The 17,254-nt window shown below is 47.0% G+C and overlaps 1 protein-coding gene across 1 annotated transcript in view; it reads right to left on the reverse strand.

Annotated features, from left to right (window-relative positions):
- Window positions 1–16,605, reverse strand: part of PRDM6 (PR/SET domain 6) — a gene marked incomplete at both ends in the record, with an annotated part of 72,919 nt that extends 56,314 nt beyond the window's left edge. The window contains 2 exons of the mRNA XM_082012831.1: window positions 6,650–6,957; window positions 16,083–16,605. Of these exons, the coding sequence (XP_081868957.1) occupies window positions 6,650–6,957; window positions 16,083–16,605 (831 nt within the window). The remainder of the gene's footprint in view (window positions 1–6,649; window positions 6,958–16,082) is intronic.
- Between the last annotated feature and the right edge of the window lie 649 nt (window positions 16,606–17,254).

A 17,254-nucleotide genomic window follows, 5' to 3' on the forward strand; every position in this document is an offset into this window, starting at 1 on the left:
GGTGCCATGGCTGTTGCTGGTGGGTAATTCTACCTAATCCACCTTCCGACTTGCTCTCCGCCGACGCAGTTATACATGGATTGCTGTTCTCAGTTAAACCTTAGCAATTGATTTCAGCCAATAGTGGGCTGCCACTACTTTACTTACTGCTCAATCTCACTAACCTGACATTTATGGTGTACTGATTGGCCTCTGTCAGTGGTGGTGGTTGTAAATTCACTTTGAAAAGCTTTGTGTTAACAGCCTTCAACCAGGCTCTGAGACGAGCACGAGCAGGCAAGCTGACAATTGCTCGACCTCCTGCCCTTATTACAGTGAGTAAATCAGGCTTTGAGCCATTAGGCTGGAGCCTGAGGCCTACACAAAAAGGATTGACATGACTAAAGGTCAACCTCTGTCACACATGTGTAACAATTTGGATAATGGAATTCTGCAACTTATCTGAAAAAGGTGCCAAATGCGTGGAAGTATACCCTGGGATGAATTGTCCAGCTTTTATGTTAAGCGGTTACTTAAAAGTCAGCATTTTAAAGCCCATGCATGTTGACACCATGAAACCTGGAGGACCAAAACGCATAAAGCAGTGATAGAGACAAGTTCTGCAAAATACTGAACGTCACCACCACCCTGAAAAGTGTATGCTGCAGTTTCGGCTTATCAAATCTAGTAAAATATTATTTGCATCAGGTGCGCAACACATTTTGGATAGCCATGTATCTCATTAAATACTGGCTTTATTCACCCACTGTGAATCAAAAGTCAATAGAAATAATTCATTGTTCATGGTATCATAAATTAAGAGCAATTTCAAGCTTTACAAACTAGGTTTCATCCAACAGTGGAAATTGTTTTTACTACCTAATAAAAAAAAAGTCAAGTGTTTCCATAACACTGGCGATTGGATCACTTTTCAGCAATACGGAAATGCAGTGGTCAAATAAGGGCAGAAATGAGCTTTTGTATTTATTTGGGTTCCTTTTCTGTATTTTTGCATATTACGTTATAAAAGCTCCAAGGTGAGATTGTGTGCCATGGGAAAACAGACAGTCTCTGCATGATCTGGCAATTTAGAATTTTTTTGTTTTTTCTGGGAATAGTATGTGTCTGAACATTTGCATGTTCCATGTAGTCCACGGAATTATTTTTTTCAGTAACACTGTTGAGATTCTGGGGCCGTATCCAACTCTGCACCAAAGTTTATTACAAACTTCACTTTGTTAAAAAGGAAGAGAATCAGTCCCTGTTCCAAATTAGATTTATTTTGTTGGATTTGCACTTTAGCTTATTTATTTGCTCAGGCATACAAGAGATACTGTGTGTACATGGAATAAACATACAGAAGACACAGAGATACATGAGGAAAAGGTGTGAAAAAGTCTTACAAAAATCACAGTTTCTAAAAGAAACATCAAGATTTAGTTTAGCTTTTCTAAGAATAAAAATTATTAAACACAAAGCAGCTTTTATATTTGGGATCAAGCTAACTTTATATTGCCCCTAAGTAAGGAGTTTGTAACTTACAAAAGTTATCTGGTAAAATGAAATACTAATGTTAGCAAGCTGCTTTATAGCGGCTTAGATCAATTTTCTTCTAAAGTACATAAATTAAAGAAGCTGTGGCACTGAATGTGCTCTTACTGAACTTTCAGCTTAGCAAGCTACTGAACACAACATTAGGAATATTTCCAATAAGCAGTACATGAACTTCAATTCCACGTAAAAGTAAAAATTACTATGTTTTTTTAATAGAAAATAAACACGAGTGGTACACCATAAAAAAATACTCAGAAAAGGCAAAAGAAAACAACAGAATGACATCAGCTGTTACTTTGCATAATTCAAGATATGATAGTAATATAGCTAAGAGTGTTTTTCAAGACAAAATTACTTGAATTTCATGAACATGACATATTTGAAACAGGGCTGACAAGCAGTCTAGAATACTAGATGATGGATTGCTGAGAAACATAATTTTCACTTTAATAGAACTACAGCATGCACATAATTCTATCCCCCAGTGCTTTACTGTAACAGGGAATTTAGTCCAAAACTCCAGCCTTGAGAATCTGAATACAAATCTATCACCATAACCAGAATGAGTGCTTCATTTGAAAGGTAAAGATTCTCTCTGCATATTAATTTGTACAGAAATGTACAGTCCCACTGCATGGACTCTGGCCAGCATGCGTCCCAGCAAAATGCCTGATGCCTGTTCTTGGTCCAGATTAAGTCAAAGGCAGTGTTTTCTTTGACTTCAGTTGAGGCACAAAAAGGCTGATAAGTACCCAATAGTACATGACATGCACACTTTCTAGCAGTGCCAGTTAATCCTGTCCATTTAAAGGGAAAATCAGTAACACAGGTTTAGTATTTTGTAATTACTAAAGAACGCCCTGCTATGTATATATTTTGCCCATCCCTGTAAAAAAAAAAAAAAAAACTATGAAAAAACATTTCTTCCAGAAAAGCAAAACTTAAATTAACTAAAGTTAAAATAAAGTGAAATAATATATTTGACATTCTTGGGCTATTCCAAGAAAAAAAGAAAAATTGACCTCTGACAAAAAAAAAATCAAGGAAGACAGCAAACTCTTTATCAGGCAAATAAAGAAATGGAAACTGTAAGATTTTATCCTTTGATATGTCTGGCAGTAAAAGTTTTTTCATCTAAGCTACATTCGCAGGGGAAAAGACCATTTCAGATTTAGCTATTTCCAGAGTTCACAGTTGAAAGTTTGGAGCCTGAAAAACTTTGACTACTAAAAGGTATAAGCCTTTTAAACTTCTGTATTTTATTCTAATAGAATTTAAATGTATATCGTATACATTCCTTAAGTCTACTCTTATTAAATTTTGATGTTAAACAGAAAGGGGAAACCATGTGCAACTAGATTAATTTATCTCCAGGGAGTAAGGACACATTAATAATTGAGATAATGTTTTCATATATGTTGGAATCAAGTGTGCCTTTTCACTTCTTTATTAGAAAACACATTAGGGGAAAATTATCGCATTCTCATCAGTAAGACCTAATTGCTGAGAAAGTCTCTGTTTTCTTTGCAATAACAAAAGGATTGTTCTCATTACACCAAAAAGAAAAAAGAAAAGAAAAAAGAAAAAAAAAAGATCAGAAATATTATCAAGTAGTGCTGGAAGAAATGCCTGTATGACCAAAGAGAGTGTTTACTTAATACACCCAGTTCTGTTTTCGTTTTAAACAAATCAGAGTTTATTGTATTTTTATAAAATACAAGCAAATTCTGGATTGAAGTGGGCCAAAGGGAAAAAAAAAGAACTACAACTAAAAATGACTAATATTTTTGGCTTTCTGAAGGTCTGATCTTTCTGTAAGTTATAAAAATTATCTTGGCTGATTGCAAGAGAACTCTATAATTTCCCATGAACACCCATAGGTGTCAAGGCCTGTTGTGAGGTAATGGAATGGTATGTAATTTACTCTGAATCACTGTACATTATGCTGTATGGATTACATACAAAGCAAACATTGAGTGCATGGTGGGAACACTCATGCAGACAGACTGAACCATATTTCCATAACGTTGAACTATACATCAAACGCAGTGCTTCTGATGTTTCCCACAACAAAGATAACAAAAAAAGCCGCCAAGTCAGTAACTTTGCTTAAAAGTCTTTGCAAAAGCCCTTCTATTTAACTGGTGTACACCAAAAACAAAGAACTGTAAACAAAAATTAGTATCTATCAACTTTACTTTGCCGTGCTGAGAAAAAAAGTATTAGCATGCTATTTACAGTACTAAGAAAGAGAAGTTCTGTCTATAAGGTCCATCAAGACCTAATGATGAATAACTGATCTGTGGACATACTTGTGTTTGCAGCTATCTTGAAAAGATCAGTTGAAAGAGAATTGACTAAAGCCACAACTTTATAGAGACAAAGGTGAGACATCCCTTTAACATTTACAGTTATTTAATCCACACTCCTATACCATATAGACTAAAAGAATAGAGATTATTCAGATGCATACTTTCAATTGCTTTTATTTATTTTCACAGATAATCTCTGTAAAATCACATACACTTTGTGATTACTTTCTTTTGCTCTACTTTTTCTTTTTTAAACATTAGTCCTCTGATAGATAAAACATACTAAATTGAAAGTCAAAACAAATGAGAAATGGCCAAAACTTTTAGCCAGAGCTTAGAGCATGTGATTCTCTGCTAACAATTTTTGCCATTAACAGAAATAATCTGAGACTGTGAGCTGCCCACAATACCTCCCCCAAAAGAACTAAATTTTATTATTATTTTTAAGATAATTCACTTACAATACATACATTCTTTTTGCTAGTCAACAGGAAATCTGTGTTGTATGTTATGAACAGAAGAGCAAGTCCACACAAAAACTGAGCTGACACCCATCAATGGTCTGAATCTGGCACATAAATCAGTACTATTTCTTATTTGTTCTTAACATCTTTTTCTTCTTTGCTTTTGGCTTTCCCCTCAACAGCTTTCTTTTTTTTCATTGCTTTAAAACAATTTTTAAGTTAATTAGAAATTAAGTTAAAAAATTCTTGCCCATTTGAAAAAGGTATTATCAATATTTACAATGTAACTTGTGTAAAACTGATTCATAATTAAAAACATTAAACTGATAACATAAATATTTAAGGATAATGGGAAATTATCTAACTCCATTTATTTTAGCTAAATTTCAATGTTTTATGTAACTTTATGATCTGATAAGCTTATTTTATTATTCTATATTCTGTTAATTAGCATAGTCTAAACCACAAAAACCCTCTTAACAATGAAAGTAAAATCTCCAACATCATTATAGAGTGTTCCATTAAAAAAAAATTGATTAATGACATATTCCAAAATGCTCTCATTATAATCCCTGGGCTTTGGTAGGAACAGGCTTAAGTCCGATTTATTAATATTCGCTACACAAGAGAAGTTCCATTGCCACTGAAGGCAACAACAAAACTCCCAATGACTGCAAGTCATCCGGTTTTACCGAGTACATTTAGGTGTGTTCTGAGACTGATCTTTTACTCTTTAATGTGAAAATCTCCCTCTTGCCACAATGACTCTTTTGGGTAAATGCTTTGAGACAAAGACCCTGATGTGTTATTTACTATATAGTTACTTACTATTTGTTTGTGTATAGGAAATGCAAAGGAGCTCCTCCTCACCGAAGGAAATCACACATATTAGATAGTATGCAAAAACAGAACATAATGATTAAAAAAGGTAACCATCAGTCCCAAAGAGCTGACAACCTAAGTATTCACAGGTTTTCTGTGAGCAAGCGCTGTACACAACATGCTGGCTCCACAACGCCAAATATCTTTTAAAAATCCATTCACTTCTCCCATATAGCCACCGAAGACAGCAATAACACCCTTTGCATCTTCACGGACTCCTTGTCAGGTTTCTAACCAGCAAGCATGTCCCCTTACATTCTGAAGATTCGGATTTGGTCTAGATGAGTAAATAACCACCTGCGGATATACGGGCATATTTCTACTGACTCTCTTGAGGTGAGCAGAAGCTGCAGCTACAGAAGACGAAGCAGAACTAGGAAATGACACCTTCCAGCACAAAGCAAAGAAGAAATGAATGGCAAAAGACTAGGCAGATGGTAGGCTGTTTCTGTAAATAAGAAGTACTGACACACAGGGATTATAAGTGTTGCCTACTAATTATTAGAACTGTGTGTAAAATGAGCATGTGCTGTCTTTTCTTTCTAAATTAACTTACCACAAGATGCTGTTGTTAGCATCTGCGTACAAACGATACCTAAGCACAAGCCTCCAGTGCTTCACTGGAGGGAATGTGTATGGTCACGAACAGTAACAGCCCTGGACGTCCCTGTACGGCCAAAGGAACACAACAGCGGGTTTGTGATCTGTTCTGCTAAACCACAGTCAGCATTCAGTGCAAAATAAACCATGCTATGACAGCCTGGATGTTTTTATGTCAATTGTTGCTGCTACCCGCTCTAAGATGGTGACAAATACAAAAAAAAGAAAAAAAAAAGAACATCTCCAGAGAGCTGGAAGTGGCTTTCACGCAAATGCACAAAAGCGTCATTAGGGGAATGCACGGTCAGTGCAGGACCAGAGCTGAACGAAATGGGGAGCGAACGCTAATACCTTCGCTATCTAAACAGCAGGGCTGTGGAACAGGCTCCTGCCCTGTTTCAGCAGCTTTCCTGGACTGCCTGTGGGCCGCAGCGACGGTGCCATGCGCCATCACAACCCGCACGTGCCGCTCAGACGAAGACGATACAGCCGGTACCGTGACCCGAGAGCTCCGTCAGCTCTTATTTCTCAGGTCAAGATGCAAAGAGCACCGTGTGTGGTAGCCTTCAGCCTTCTCTGGCCGAGTCTCTCTATTCTGCATCACAGCAACCCGCTCTTCCTATGCAAACCGGTTGGGGCTCCGAGGTGTCCGCCGCATGTCTGGCTACCTCCGGTGCACCAAGGCTTTTGCTTGTGCTGGCTACATTTTCAAATCTGCTGGGTTGGCTTACTTAAATTGTGGTGTTATTTTTTTTTTCCCCCCGTGGCTAGTGAACAGTGCTAGTACTACATACCCTTACACTCAATGTCTACTTCAAAACAACCAAATTTGACAAGGAAAGATAGATGATGACTTACTTCCCAGAGATGCTGAGTGTTCCTGATGGCTCCTGCTTGAACCTTCTCCGGCAAGAGCAGGATTCCCTGGAAGGGCCCAATCCAGGTGCCCTGCTGGATCCGCTGCGCTGCACAGATGCCGTAGGCCAGGCCAGGCACGGTGCTGGTGCACAGACACACTTCCCGGGGCAGGTCCCGGAGCCACTCTGGGATCTCAGGTGGAGGAGCTGCTGCGGCAGCACTGCTGGTGCCCACCAAACGGCGCAGGGAGTGGAGGGGCCCGTGCATGGGGCACTCGCCGTTGCGGTTGTCGGCACACATGTCACATCCTGTGGGGCAGAGAGGGACAAAGGCTATCGATACAGTGCTGCTGGCCACCGCCGTGACCGCTGCCACAGGGAGGATCATGAAGAACCCCGCACTTCTCCTGCCGTTGCGCAGCAGCTCAGCACTCGTACATACCGCGCCCTTTTGTACGTTGCTTCGGACAGTTTTCCTTAATCTCCTAAATCAGAAATCCCAAAGGCTGAGCAGAAACCCTGCAGACATTTTGCAAGCCTGGTGTGTTCGCAGACCTGCCAAGACTCATTTGTTTTAACGCAGTTTTTTAAGGTTCATTTTTTGACTAATGGAAATAGCCCATTTAAACTATCCCAGTCTGTTTCAGTGACACATTTCAAAACACAGTCGTAACGCCTTAGAGGTCCCCCTCATTTGCCTTACCACAGCTCAGCCCAAGGTTTTAATTGGAACAGGATTTAATTTCATCCTCATTTTAAATGAACATTCGCTCTACTTTTTATATTAACATGTGTGTGCATGCCTGTCTGTTTAGAAAATAAAATAAAACAGAACCTCGTGAATGACAAATTGGCGCATGCATGGACATTTGCTTTCTTATAGCTGAGTCTAATCCTTAAACTGAAATTATGCAGCAAATATTACTGATTCCTAGCACATGTTTGAAAATTTTTATTGAATGCAAGTTGTTTGCCTGTTACATATAGCTGCAGCTAAGAACAAAAACAGCATGTCTGGTTTCGGGAACAGCTCCCATGAAAAAGACCAGTTTGTAAAAATGTTAACTTAATAAGCTTTTAATAACGGATGATGTTTCTCTATTTTGGGAAGATCCTACTGCGATTTTTCTTTTTTGAGCAAAGAAAATTTTGCTTAAATGTTTCCACTGCACACTATTGCACATGCCATGAATGTACAACTTCCAAGAAAGTATTTCATGCTCAGGAAATCCATTTCTCTGGAGGTATGCTGGGTTAACATAACTATAAAATTATTGAAATAGGTTACCGTCTTCTGCACATTTCAATTTTGTAGCACAGCAAAGCTTTTCAAATAAATTTATTCCAGAAACACAAAGGAGAAATTATAACTATGCCATAGTACTCATGTAGTAAGTCCTGGATCTTTCCCCTAATAATTTTATACAACCTACACCCATTCTTATAAAAATAAAGCACATTATTCACTACAGAAGCTGGAGCTTCTTGATCTAAGCCACAGATTTAGACTTGCTAGATTGCCTGTAACCACAGTTTCAATTCTCAGGGGGACTGACTCAGCTGTTCTTCTTTCCGAGGTGGACACACTATATATTATGTAGGCCTCTTTCCTACAGACCCATCAAAGGAAAACCTTCCTCTCTATTCGGTAGAAGCTGCTAGAGAATCATAAAAGCCGCATTTTCAAAATACGGTGTCTATCTGCATTCTCCAATTTTAGACACACTTTCTAAGCGCTATTTCCTGTCATCCTCTTTTAAATCGTACCACGCAAGAACAACGCATTCAGCAATATGGAAATATTTGAAGGTTACATGCGGAAGCTGATTTCACTCGAAATCGTTGCAGCTTTGAGTCTTGCAGGAAATGCAGGTGTGCCTACTCGGTGCTTCTCCGTTCAAGTTCTCTACCCGTAACATCAATTACTGATCTCAGCAGAAAACGAGCAAGCTCTGAGTGAGTTGTGCGTTACTCTGACTGGTGCCCCTCCAGAAAGTGGACTGCATATGAAACTCACCATCCCTAACATGTCACGCAGCGTAAGGGCAGGAAGGCAGGAGGGAAGAAGAGCCCTCGCTGGCACTTCAGCACACCAGAGCTGCTACAGGACAAACCCCCTGGTGGGGACCGTGCTTATATTGGCAAAAAAAAATGCCTTTTGGCTGGAGGGTTAAAGCCTTTCCTTAGCAATATAATCCCTGTCACAAAATGTCTCTTTTGTTGGGTTAAGCCGCAACTGCAGAGGGGTTTTGCTCGCTCAGCCACATCAATTAGAGGTGGCTGGAGGATGAGATTTGCAGGACCCCAGGGAAATGGGTTCTGGCTAGTCCTGAGAGAAGATTATTGTGCAGCAAATATTCCTACAGCCATTCCCAGGCATGATGAATAAAAGTCAGCAAGTACATGCCGGGTTGGGCTTTTGTTGTTGTTGTTGTTGTTGTTGTTGTTGTTGTTGTTTCCACAGCTAGTTTGGAAAGTGAGGTATCACCACAACATCTTTTCTTTCCTCTTTGAAACCAGTCATCAAGAAACCCTGTGTTTTTGGCATATGCAAAGATCTCAGGGGCTGCGTTGGAGTTTGGCATTGGAGGTGATACAGGAAAAGATCTCAAATTGGAAAAAAACAAAACAAAACAAACAAAAAAAACCAAACAGGTTGGTATGTGGTGTTTAAACAAATCCAGCATCTTACCATGCAAATTAGAAAGAAAACATCTGGCAGGAAAACTGAGGGCTTGAAGAGAGGATGTCTAACCATGATGTCAATTAGTACCCAGGGCAGGCCCTTGAATCTGACATGTTTGCACTGTTTGACCATCTTCTGGATGCCTAACTCTCCTCCCAGCTACCTGATTATTAATGGCTTTCTTGGAGACGCCGTGTCTCTGTAGCAACTTACATGCTAAGGCATCCTCATGACACCACTTGGGCAATTTCAGTGCCGATTTCCTGCATCCTGCCAGCAGACATCCGTAACTTTTCATGCACACAACTTTCAGTAAATGCTTAGAACAAGGATTTCTTCATTTTGTCCTGACAGTACGAGTGCATGAGTGTGGATAAAACATTTTATTTCTACCTTTTCAAGGAAAAGAAATTAAGAAATTGGCGAGGAATATAAACGAACCCTGTGTTACTGTCATTTACCCTAGCAGAAAGTCACACATGGTGATATTTATTTTCCACCATCCAAAAGCACTGGTGATGTCTTAATGCTTGGCAGCGGCAGTATCTGATCTCCTGCTGTGTTCCTTTCCCTTTGTCCTGCCAAAGCTGAAAATTTGGAAAATGGGACATCTTCTGAAACCATTTTGGCTTATGGCTTGTTGATGAGAGGGAAGGAGTCTATCTTTAATACTAAGCAGCACTGAAATTCTTCTTAGTCGCATGCTTTATACATCTCTCTATAGTTTGCATGCCATTCTACAAATAAAATTTTAAAAATTTCTCATAAATGTTACAAGGAGTGGAAGCCCTACTAGACATATTTTACCATGCCTTGATTAAAAAGCTACCGTGCACCTTTTCCTCTTCCATGAGTAACTTTTGTGTAAGGATACATGGAAGGCTTTGACCCAAGCACACTTCCAACAATGTTATACCACCCAATTAAGGACAGTTACGGTAAGTACTGGATCCCTCTGCCTCACCGGACGAGGGAAGGAAATCCTTAACATCAGATAGGGGAAAAAAAGGGAGAACTTCAAGACTTGCATACTACGCTCCCTGACAGAAAGGATCAACAGCACCATCATCACAGGTAGTGCAAAGAAGGATGTGATACAGTGCACCAACTTGCTAATTAATACATAGAAAAGAAGGGTTTTTGTGAGAGCGAGAGTGCTGTGGTCCACTGACATCACTAGAGTCTCCAAACAGGATGGCAACTTTTGAGACCCACACAGGTGTGGGAAGTTCACACAAAAGGGATGTGGTGGTACAGGTGTGAGCTTTCCGGAGGAGTGTCACCCAGGGCAGCAAGGAGAGCCATGCCTCCTGTTCTGCCCTCAGAGAGCAGCTGTGTAAGTACAGGCCTCCTCCACTGACTGCTGAAATTAATACTTCCACCAGCTCTAATAGCATCAGTCAAGCCCCAACTCAAGACAAGAAGCAGCAAGAAATGTGAGAGAATTGAGGGATTTGCTGAAAATGGGAAAAGCAAGGAGGACTGCAGCTGGAGCAGAGCGTCTCCTGACAAAATCAGGAGACATAGAAGGTAAGGTCAGTGGAAATGCTCCATTGCAGGCCCTGATGCAGCCAGCCTCCTTGGAAGGAGATCAGTTTCTCTCTTTATACCTTCATGCTCTGTAGATGGGAGGGCTAAGGCAAGGAAGAAGCAAGAAAAAAGATTAAACGATTTTGTAGTGGAGCTGTTTGATATGGCTCTTTTGGGAGGAGTGTAATATGTTATCGTTTATTTGCCTCCATAAAAATGAGCACAGTGTAATGCCAGCACTGTAACTCCATGTGAGTACACTTAAAAGTACTAAACATAAGCAAAAGGGAAAGGACACATCATTGCGCCCCAAATACCATTCTAAACACTCTCCAGCCTAAATAACACCACTGCTGCATCTTTTAAAGGAAATCTGAGAGAAGAAAGCTTTTGTCAGCAAAAGGTAGGGTCCAACATAACGTTTTGACCAGCAAACCAGCTGTAACAATAAACGAAAGAAATGCATTTTTGTCTCAGCAATAATATGCTTCAAAGGTGCAGTTATCCTGGATACCTGCAGCTTGCTGGTATTAAAGAAGGGTGGCCTCTGACCCTCTGCTTCATAATTCACCGCAAGCATGCAGGTATCCGGTGTAAGTGGCCATCATTTCACACGGTATTACTCACTTGCAAGTATAAATCACTGCGGCTGGCCCTGCGTCCCTGGCTGGGCCGGGGTACCCAGCTAGGAAGGAGGGTGGGCTGGACGAGACAGTACCCTCTCGTTTCCTGAGGGCCGGCGCTTTCCCAGGAACCACGGGTTCCTGGTGCTTCAGTTTCCCCATCTACGAGCTGACGTTAATCTCTTTTTTGCAAAAATAATTGCGGTTTCTCGCAGACCTGCCTGACTCGAAGCAGGCTTTCGGAGGCGGGGCGGGGCGGACGACACGGGTGCACTTTTCCCCTCGGGTTCCTTTTATCTATTTGTTCACCTATTCTTAATGCTCTCTAGGGAGAGCGGGGCCGAGGTACGGTTGCGGGGCTGCCGGGCGGCGAGCCACGGACGGCACCGGCCCCGCCACCGGCCCCCGCCCGCCGCCGAGGGGCGCGGAGCCCCCGCGGAGCCGCGGCGGCCGCCCGCGCGCTGCTCTCGCAGCGGCGCAGGAGCTGGCGCCGGGTCCGAGCCCCTCACCGGCACCCTCCCAGGTCCCCGGGGAAGGCGGTGTGCGAGGGCCCCGGCTGGACTCCCCGGGGTGGGACAGGGGGTCGGGGGCACCGTCCTGCTTGAGGAGCGGATTTCGCGTTGGCTTTTGGTTTGTTTGGGGTATTTTTTAGGGGGGGTGGGCAGGGTGGGGGCGGTGGGCTTGGTTTTCCCTGCCTTCGATTGAAGGTATGAATGAATTAAATCTCCGCGTCAGGTATGAGAAGGGTAGGAGAATATTGTGTGTAGATAAACCTTGCCACCCCCTGCCCCTGAGAGACCCCCATATACAATGCAGAGATGATGAATAGGCTCTGGGAGAGGAGATCGAAGTTCAGTCCGCACCGGCTCCACTCTCTCCTACAAAACTATAGGGCAATTAATTGTGGCTTGTCCCCTCATCCTTCATCTCCTGGTGGCACATATCGATGGAGATTACTGCTGATGGACCATTTTATCACCCTAAATAAACAGTCACCACCTTCTCTAACCTCAATCTAATATATGGCTATCTGCTATGTTTAAGGGTGCTGGGTAACTAATGATGTAAAATAGCTAAATCATACAGGTTACCAGCAATCTAGAAAAAAAAAAACAACACAACAAATCCAAATATTCCCCACACCGATCCACCTCGCAACATGTTATATATACACTGTCTCCCCGTAAATTGAACGGGAAGAGGCGTGCAAACTGCTTGGCTTGCGTGACACTTTAGTTTTACACAGCGTATTTATTACAGTGGCAGGTTGCCGCTTTCTGGCGGAGGCAGAGGAGTCGCGGACTTCTCGTTGCGAAAGCCTCTCCCCAAACAGCGAGGGGCAAGCCTACGGGGGGGTGGGAGGGGGGGAGCAAGCCGGCCCCGCAGCCCCTAAACTCAGCCTAGGAGATCCCCTCCTCGCCGCGCCAGCGCCTCTCCCCCCGCGCCCAGAAATACCCCCTATCCTTCACGATTCAGAGCTGGGGAGAAACAACCGTGCCCAGCCGCCTGCCGCATTATCAGGTTTTTGGTATAATCCCCTTTACTTCCCTGGGAGTAAAGACTGCAGGGCCCTGATTAGGGGGTTGCTTCTTGGCTGTCTGGTTGGGTTTTTTTGTCCCCACCCCACTAAACCCCTTTCAATTTAAAACAAGTACGCACAGAGACTTAACCCACAGCTCCTTGACGGCCCTCGCCCCAGATCGTGCCATCTTCGCTGATATTTGACGACCAAGGCGCGTCCCTCTGGGCGGACAGCCGCCCGTCCACACTCCCACGGCAGCCGGGAGCCGGGGGGAGCCGGGGGGAGCCGGAAGCCGGGGAGCCCGGAGGAATCGGGGACCGTGGAGCCTGGGACCGAAGTGCCGGGGGGAGCCGAGAGGTGGGCCCGGCGGGGTCGCGGGCGGCCGGGACAGCCGCTGCCCCTCGGGGCTTCTCCCGGCGGGAGCCGCCCGCTGCCCCGGGGAGTGGCCCGAGGCACCGGCAGGTTTGCAGGCGCCTGTCCCAGGTGGGTGAGCCCGGCGGGTGGATCCTGCCGGGGGAGCGGGAGGGGAGTATTTGGGAAAAGAAGGGGGAACGGGGCCACTCGTTTGGTTCGCGAAGGAGGTACGCCTGAAATTAAAATCCGAGAAACAGCCAGCAGCCCGGGGTCTGCCGCCCGTCCCACGCTGCCGTCGGGCAAGGCCGTGGCGGCGGCCCCGCGGCCTACGAGGGGACATGGCCCCGCGGGTGGGTCTCCGCGGCAGGTCGGGGAGAGCCGCCGCCCGGTTGTCCCCCCTCGGCGTGTCGGTGGGGCTGCCCGGAGCTCGAAGTTCACAGAGCAAGCCAAACTGCATCCGACGGCTCCTCAACCCTCCCGCAGACCCGACCCCCCTGCCCTCCAAGGCGCTCCTCGGGTGCAGCACGGGGCGTCAGGGAGTGAGCCAAAGCGGCAGAAAATCCCGTCTGACCATGGGCCCCGTGGCGTGACCCCCGCGACACTCGTGGAGAGTGCAGGGCTGGCCAGGCCGGAGCCCTGCAGCTCGCTTTGCTGCGCGGGCGAGGAAGAGGAGTGCATGGCACGGCACCGACTGCAATCCCCCCGCTCCTTCCCCGCTCAGTTTGCTTTTGCACTTCTTTTTAAGAAGGAGTTGCCCGAAGCACACGCACCTGGTCCTAGAAGGTTGAAAACTCGGATTAAAAGTTTTGCTCAGAGACAACTAAAAATGGCCGGAGCGAAAGTCGCCTTGTAAACGAGTTCAGTGATTAGACTTTTTAGATCTCGCTGCAGAAGAAAAGGGGAAAAAACCCCACCAAAACCAGAAAAGGGCGAGGCGCTGCGGGCAGCACCCTGCCCCGTCCCAGCCGGGGCGGAGGCACAGGCGTCCTCTCCGCGATCTCTGTCCCGAATCCACCTTTCAATATCGCCATGGGGAAGAAATTCACGCAAGCTTCGCCTGCGACTCTGCGGCGCGCTTTTATTCCTCTCGCTCCTTAAAAATGCTCCCCCGCCCCTCCGCCCCAATCTCTTTTTTATCTTCCTTTCCCTTTTTAAAACCTTTATCTTGCAGATTTACAGAGCCCCTCCGAGAAGTAAAACATGTATTGTCTCAACGGTCCAGGTGGCGATTAAAAGTGCGCTTCAGGTTCCATTAAGTGTGTCTAATTTACGAGATCACGTTTTCTGCACACGCGAATAGAAAAATACGCTAACACGTTTCACTAGAGGGTAAAACTAAGCACGAGGAAATCGCTCAAAACAAAGTCGGCACCCAATATAGAAAGATTCGCAATGTTAAGTAGGGGGGAAACCCCCCCGCCAAACGCAGAGTCAGCTTTCCTCTTGCTCTTTAAGACGTACGCACAATGATTAAGACTATGTTATCATCCACGCAGTTTAATTAACACACAACAGAGTTTCGGGGAAACTTCCAAAACAAACTCCGCATCTGAAATTAAGTTAAACGAACCCGCTTTTTTTTTTTTTTTTTTTTCCCCCCTGCTCGGGCACATGCTAACGGATCGTTGGTTTGGGGTATCGTTTGCCTGTTCAACAGTCTTCCTTAAAGAGACATTTCGGGGCATCGGGGGAGGGGGCGTAAAAAAAATAAATAATTTTAAGAAACCTTAGGCTAAAAGGGGGTGTTTGAAGCAATGGAAAAGGAGCGCAGCCGCTGAAGCCGCGTTCCTGTGTTTTAACAGGGACAGATCCGTGTGCTCTGAATGTTAGTAATAAACATGATTGATTAATTGATATAGTTCATCTAGTTATTTTCACCCTGTGATTTTCCTCCGTTGCGTGGTATCGACAGATGCAGGAACAAAAGACAGGCAGGACCGATTTCTAAAATCACAAACCTCTAGTCGATATCCACGGTTAGTACTAGGGGCAGGCCCCCCCCTCAAAAAAAACCCCAACCAACCCAAAACCTCTATAATTGGCAACAGCAGTATTAAACGTTTTCTAACCACCAAGTGCTAAATGAATTCTGACACTCCCGCAGACGGCCTTTTTCGCCTAGAAAACCAGCTTTTCTTATGATATGGCCACGTCATGCTTTTCCGTAGGGGTGAAAACTAAAACCGGCGAGGTGTTAACGAGGACTGAAAGGTAAAACGATACTCCGAGATAAGACGGAGGAAAACTTTGCCCTACTCCGCCTGACGAAAATTGCAACTTTTCCCCCTACCCAGCTCGGGGGAGTAATCGGTTTCTGAGAGTGCCGCGCTGCCCGGGCTCTCCAGGCAGGAGCGGAGTGACAGGAGCAAGGCGGCTTCACCCAGCGAGTTGCTCCGGACCGTTTCTGAACGCCCTTTGCGACAGAAACCTGCCCCGCTGCAGCCGCGGTGTGCCTTCCCGGGAAGGATCCGGGTCTCGGACGAAAGGCGCCGCTACCGAGGCGTTGCCGCCCGCCCCCCGAGAGCCCCGGGAACAAGGCAGAAGCAGCTCCGGGCCGGGCACAGGGCAGGGCGAGGGCGGAGGATGCTGCTGGGGGAGAGCGAGCGAGGGGTGCGGGCACCGGCCACAGTCCCCGACTTGACGCGTCCCTCGGCCGGCCCGCCGCGGCGGGAGGCGGCGGACGGGGAGCCGGGTCGGCGGGAAGGGGCGCGATACGTACGGTTGTTGGGGTCGCCGGTGTGCTGGTTCAGGGGGATGATCTCCATGCGCTGCTGTCCGTACAGGTAGTAGTCCAGCTCCTCGGCCGTGCAGCGCGGCCGAGCGGGAGCGCGCTCGCCGCCCGGGCCGCCGCCGGCCCCGCAGGACTCCGGGCCCTGCAGCGGGGCGGCCGCTGCCCCCGCCGGTGGCGCCGCGCCCGGCGGCGGCCCGAAGCCCGGGAGCTGGCCCGCAGGCAGCGAGGCCAGGCCGGCCAGGGAAGCGGCCGCCGCGGCGGCGCAGGAGGAGGAGGAGGAGGAGGAAGACGGAGTGGACGAGGAAGAGGAGGCGGAGGCGGAGGAGAGGGAGGCCGGGCGCTGGCGGAGGCTGTCAGCCGGGGGCTCGGCTCTCTCGGGCGGCGGGAGCGGGGCGAGGGCCCCGCCGCTCTTGAGCTGGCCGCTCTGCGGGAAGAGCTGCTGCCAGTGCTGCAGGTAGGCGGGATCCACCTTCAGGAACGCGGATCCGCCGGGGTCGCTGGGCTTCAGCATCGCGCTGCCTGCGGAGTGGAGAGGAAGGGGAGAGCGGACGTGAGACCCCCGCCCCGCCCCGGCTGGGCCGCTCCGGTCCCGCGGCACGCTCCACACTCGGACACGCCGGCCCACGCGTGGGCTCCTGGCGGCGGCTGTCGGGGGTGGGAGAGCAGGAGAAGACCCGGCCCCGAACAGCCCCAGAGCGGGCGGGACGGGGGCGGTGGCGGGCAGCGGGCAGACCCTCACGCCGGCCGCCTCGAGAGGCACGCAGCTCACCGCGTCCCCGGCGCAGGCAGCGTCTCTCCCCTGCATCCCCTTCCCTCTCTCCGCGGGAGCAAACGGCTCGCAAAGTTGACAACGAGGAGGAGGAGGAAGAGGAGGAGGAGGAAACTTCAGCCCCACGCACATTCGCGCCAGCCTTCCCTCTCCCGCCGCTCCTGCTCCCCGCGCCAGCGCCTGCGGGAGGAGAACGCGGCCCGGCAGCAGCCCACCTCGGGGGCACCCGCTGCGGCCCCTCCGGGCTGCCTGCGCCGGGCGGGGCGGAGGGGCCGGGCCGCCCCTTGCCGGCGGCCCCGTCCCGGAGCTGCCTTACCTGAGCGGGCGTGCGGGGGTGCCGACAGCCCCGGGAGCCTCCGACTGGCAAGGAAGGCTGGGAGGGGAGGCTTTT

The sequence above is a fragment of the Phaethon aethereus genome, assembly GCF_964289735.1.
Source record: "Phaethon aethereus genome assembly, chromosome: Z".
In the NCBI taxonomy this organism is placed as follows: Eukaryota; Metazoa; Chordata; class Aves; order Phaethontiformes; family Phaethontidae; genus Phaethon; species Phaethon aethereus.